The 3108-nt window shown below is 46.3% G+C and overlaps 1 protein-coding gene across 1 annotated transcript; it reads left to right on the top strand.

Annotated features, from left to right (window-relative positions):
- Nucleotides 1–2170: 2170 nt before the first annotated feature.
- Nucleotides 2171–2736, top strand: LOC103651914 (ergosterol biosynthetic protein 28). The gene is made up of 2 exons (XM_020550691.1): nt 2171–2333; nt 2424–2736. The coding sequence occupies exons 1-2, from the start codon at nt 2186–2188 to the stop codon at nt 2696–2698; spliced, it is 423 nt and encodes a 140-aa protein (XP_020406280.1). The 5' UTR covers nt 2171–2185; the 3' UTR covers nt 2699–2736.
- Nucleotides 2737–3108: the final 372 nt, after the last annotated feature.

Here is a 3108-nt window from a genome sequence, read left to right as displayed (position 1 = left end):
AGATCATCCTGGTACCTGGAATCTCGAGTCCCGGGCAAGTTGTGCCCTTGATCACTCTTCTTTACCTAATAATGTTCCTATTAATCACTATGGCCTGCTCGGGTTAATTTGGTGGGACCTAATAGGTTTCCCTAGCATTGTTTATCCCCCACCTTACAAAAAGATAAATTATTGGGTAGATTTCCTATTGCTCTACCTGGTTTTGGGAATCTAATGTTTCATTATGTTTATGTTCCAATTATGTTGTTTTTTAATTATTATTCATGATAAGATCATATTGTTAATTAGAATATGGAGCGACCACACGGGAAAACAGTGCTACCACAAGGGTAGTATGAGACGCCCTTGGCTGACTAATTAGGAATACTTGTGGAGGACTACCTTACCAGAAAGGGGCAAGGGCAGCAGGGGAGTGGTCGGTATAGAGAGGTTCTAGGGCTGATTTTGCGGCGATGGCTTTTCAGACGGGGGATTCCTATACTATGAGAAACTGTAGCGGGTTTTCTGAAGCTAGTGGAACTTTGTAAAGGACTCGTAGTGGTACCTTGGCTTGCTTCCTTGGTAGAGGTGTATGGGGGTCTGATGAACTCTGTGGCAAACGGGTAACACGACTTGTGGGTAAAGATGCAACCTCTATAGAGTGTAAAACTGGTATATTAGCCATGCTCACGGTCATGAGCGGCTCGGACCCTTACATTGCATTGTGGGTGTTGTTATTAATTTTGATCTCTTATTTAATTGGGTTGCTATCTACTTATACCTTGTAACTGCTAATAAAATTTTGACCAACTTTAAAAGCAGCTTTAACCATCCTCTTTAGTAAGCCTTACACTTCACATGGGCTCCCACCTTTGGTGAGTTCATGCACATTATTCCCCACAACTTGTTGAGGGATGAACGTATATGAGCTCACACTTGCTGTACTCACATCCCTCCAGGACAAGAACAGGTACCCCAGGATAAGGCACACGAAGGATGCTGTGATGAGTTCGCGAGAGGTCTAGGTCGTCACCTCCCAGTCAACTTTGGGTTGCTGGATCATTGTCTTCATACGATATAATTATTTAATTATTTTGTACAGAACTCCGTTATATATTAATGTTGTGACATTCGTTTCTGTACCATGAGTCATCATATGTGTAAGACTTGTTTCTAGCACACTTGGTGATTATTTCACGCCTGGGTTTTGGTGCCCTAAGATCTGGGTGTGACACCGGTGGTGGTTGGTTCGTATTTGTGGCAGTGCCACCGGTGGTGTGAGGAGAAGTAAGGTCCATGGCGGCGGTTGTGGTGAAGAGGGTGCAAGGGGACGAGGAGGTGCGAGACACGGTGAGCAAGGAGCCATAGGGCTGGAGCTGCCAGAATGCCACGACCAGCGTGAGGAAGGTGAGCGAGGCCACGGAGGACTTGATGTCGACGCACGACGGGATGGCAAACAGCGCACCGCCACCTGCATACTCATGGCCTGTTCATGGCAATAGAAGGCGAGTGAGGCCACGGAGGACTTGATGTCGACGAACGGCGGGATGGCAAACGGTGTGCCACCGCCCGCGTCTTTTATGGCATGTTCACCGCAACAGAGGAGAAAACGATGTGACGCAATGTATCAGGTTTGTTTCAACTGATTGTGACTTAGGTTAGGTGAGACCCAAACAGTGAATATGACTTTAATAGACACATTTTAAAAGTTTATAGGCCAGATTGACACACCCGCATAAGTTAAGGGAACATAAATGCACTTTACTCATCAATTAAACTAATATAATTTTATATAGAATATATTTATATATTGTTGTTGGTCTTATAAGTTGATATTTATATGCTATATTTATGTTGAAGAGCGTGTTACGAGTTGCAGAATATGGACTAGTGACACATAAAATCAATTTCCCCACCTCATCCTATAAATTTAGGATAGGTTTATATCTTAACTTAGGAAAGTAGTCAAAACTAAATAACTTTATTCAGTAAATTCTATTTCCTTTAAAATGAAGGAACCAACCGGCCCTTAAAAAATTGACGTGGACTGGGAGGGAGTAGGTTTTAGCAAAAAGCTAGAAACCTCTCCAAACTTTGCAGTACCCTATAAATGGAGCGAAGCAACACAACACTGGCGTTAAGGCCCTCACGCACGGTGTCCTCTATTCTTGCTTGGACGTTGTTGCCCCGTGTACCCAAAGCCTCCATGGCTGTCCCCTTGAAGTTGAAGAAGCGCGGCATGCCGGCACTGGGGTGGTGGCTCATGGCTGTCGGCAGCTTGCGCTCGGCCTTCACCTGGTCGTGCTTCTTCGGCTCCGCGTCGCTCTGCTCAGCCACCTACTCCGAGATACAGGGTTCGCTCTGCTGGCCTTCAGATGCTTATGCTATACCTGCTAGCTGTTCTTTCAACTTTTAAACCATGCAGTATGACCTGGGCTTTTCAGTGACCGGCGTGCATGGGCGCACGGTTGCGGTGTGGACGCTGCTGTCGTGCACGCTCTGCTTCCTGTGCGCCTTCAACCTCAGCAGCAAGCCGCTGTACGCGGCCACCTTCCTGTCCATCGTCTACGCCATCGGGCACCTGAGCGTCGAGTGCGTGGTTTATCACACCATCAGTGCAGCTAGTCTCGCCCCATTCACCTTCATCACAGGTATAGTACAACACATATGCATCAGATCACAGGGTCGACGACATCGCTATGGCACTGCAGATACTTAACCTGATTTTCCATATATATTTCAATGCAGTCACAACCATGGTCTCACTACAGGAAAAGCCTAAATTTTCGTGGGCCAAAAACCCACGAAAATAAGCCTAAACCGACGAAAATAGAATATTTTCGTCGGCAGGCCGACGAAAATAGCCGCCGAAAATAAATTCGACGAAATTAGGCAACTATTTTCGTCGGTCCCGACGAAAAAAATCTATTTTCGTCGGCTTTCCCAGAGCCGACGAAAATACTGAGTGGACCAACTATTTTCGTCGGCCCAATGGTGGCCGACGAAAATAAGTTCCCAGGTTATTTTCGTCGGCCAACACTGAGGCCGACGAAAATAGCCTGGGAACTTATTTTCGTCGGCCACCACCGAGGCCGACGAAAATTGATGTTTCCCCCCCAAAAACAGATT

The sequence above is a fragment of the Zea mays genome, chromosome 3, assembly GCF_902167145.1.
Source record: "Zea mays cultivar B73 chromosome 3, Zm-B73-REFERENCE-NAM-5.0, whole genome shotgun sequence".
NCBI lineage: Eukaryota > Viridiplantae > Streptophyta > Magnoliopsida > Poales > Poaceae > Zea > Zea mays.
This window is presented reverse-complemented; position numbering and strand designations above follow the sequence as displayed.

Excerpts from the sequence above, each read along its gene's own strand:
- LOC103651914 (XM_020550691.1), top strand. The coding sequence starts at position 2,186 with ATGGCTGTCCCCTTGAAGTTGAAGAAGCGCGGCATGCCGGCACTGGGG. Across the intron at positions 2,334-2,423 it reads CACCTACTCCGAGATACAGG|TGACCGGCGTGCATGGGCGC; the intron begins GTTCGCTCTGCT and ends TGGGCTTTTCAG.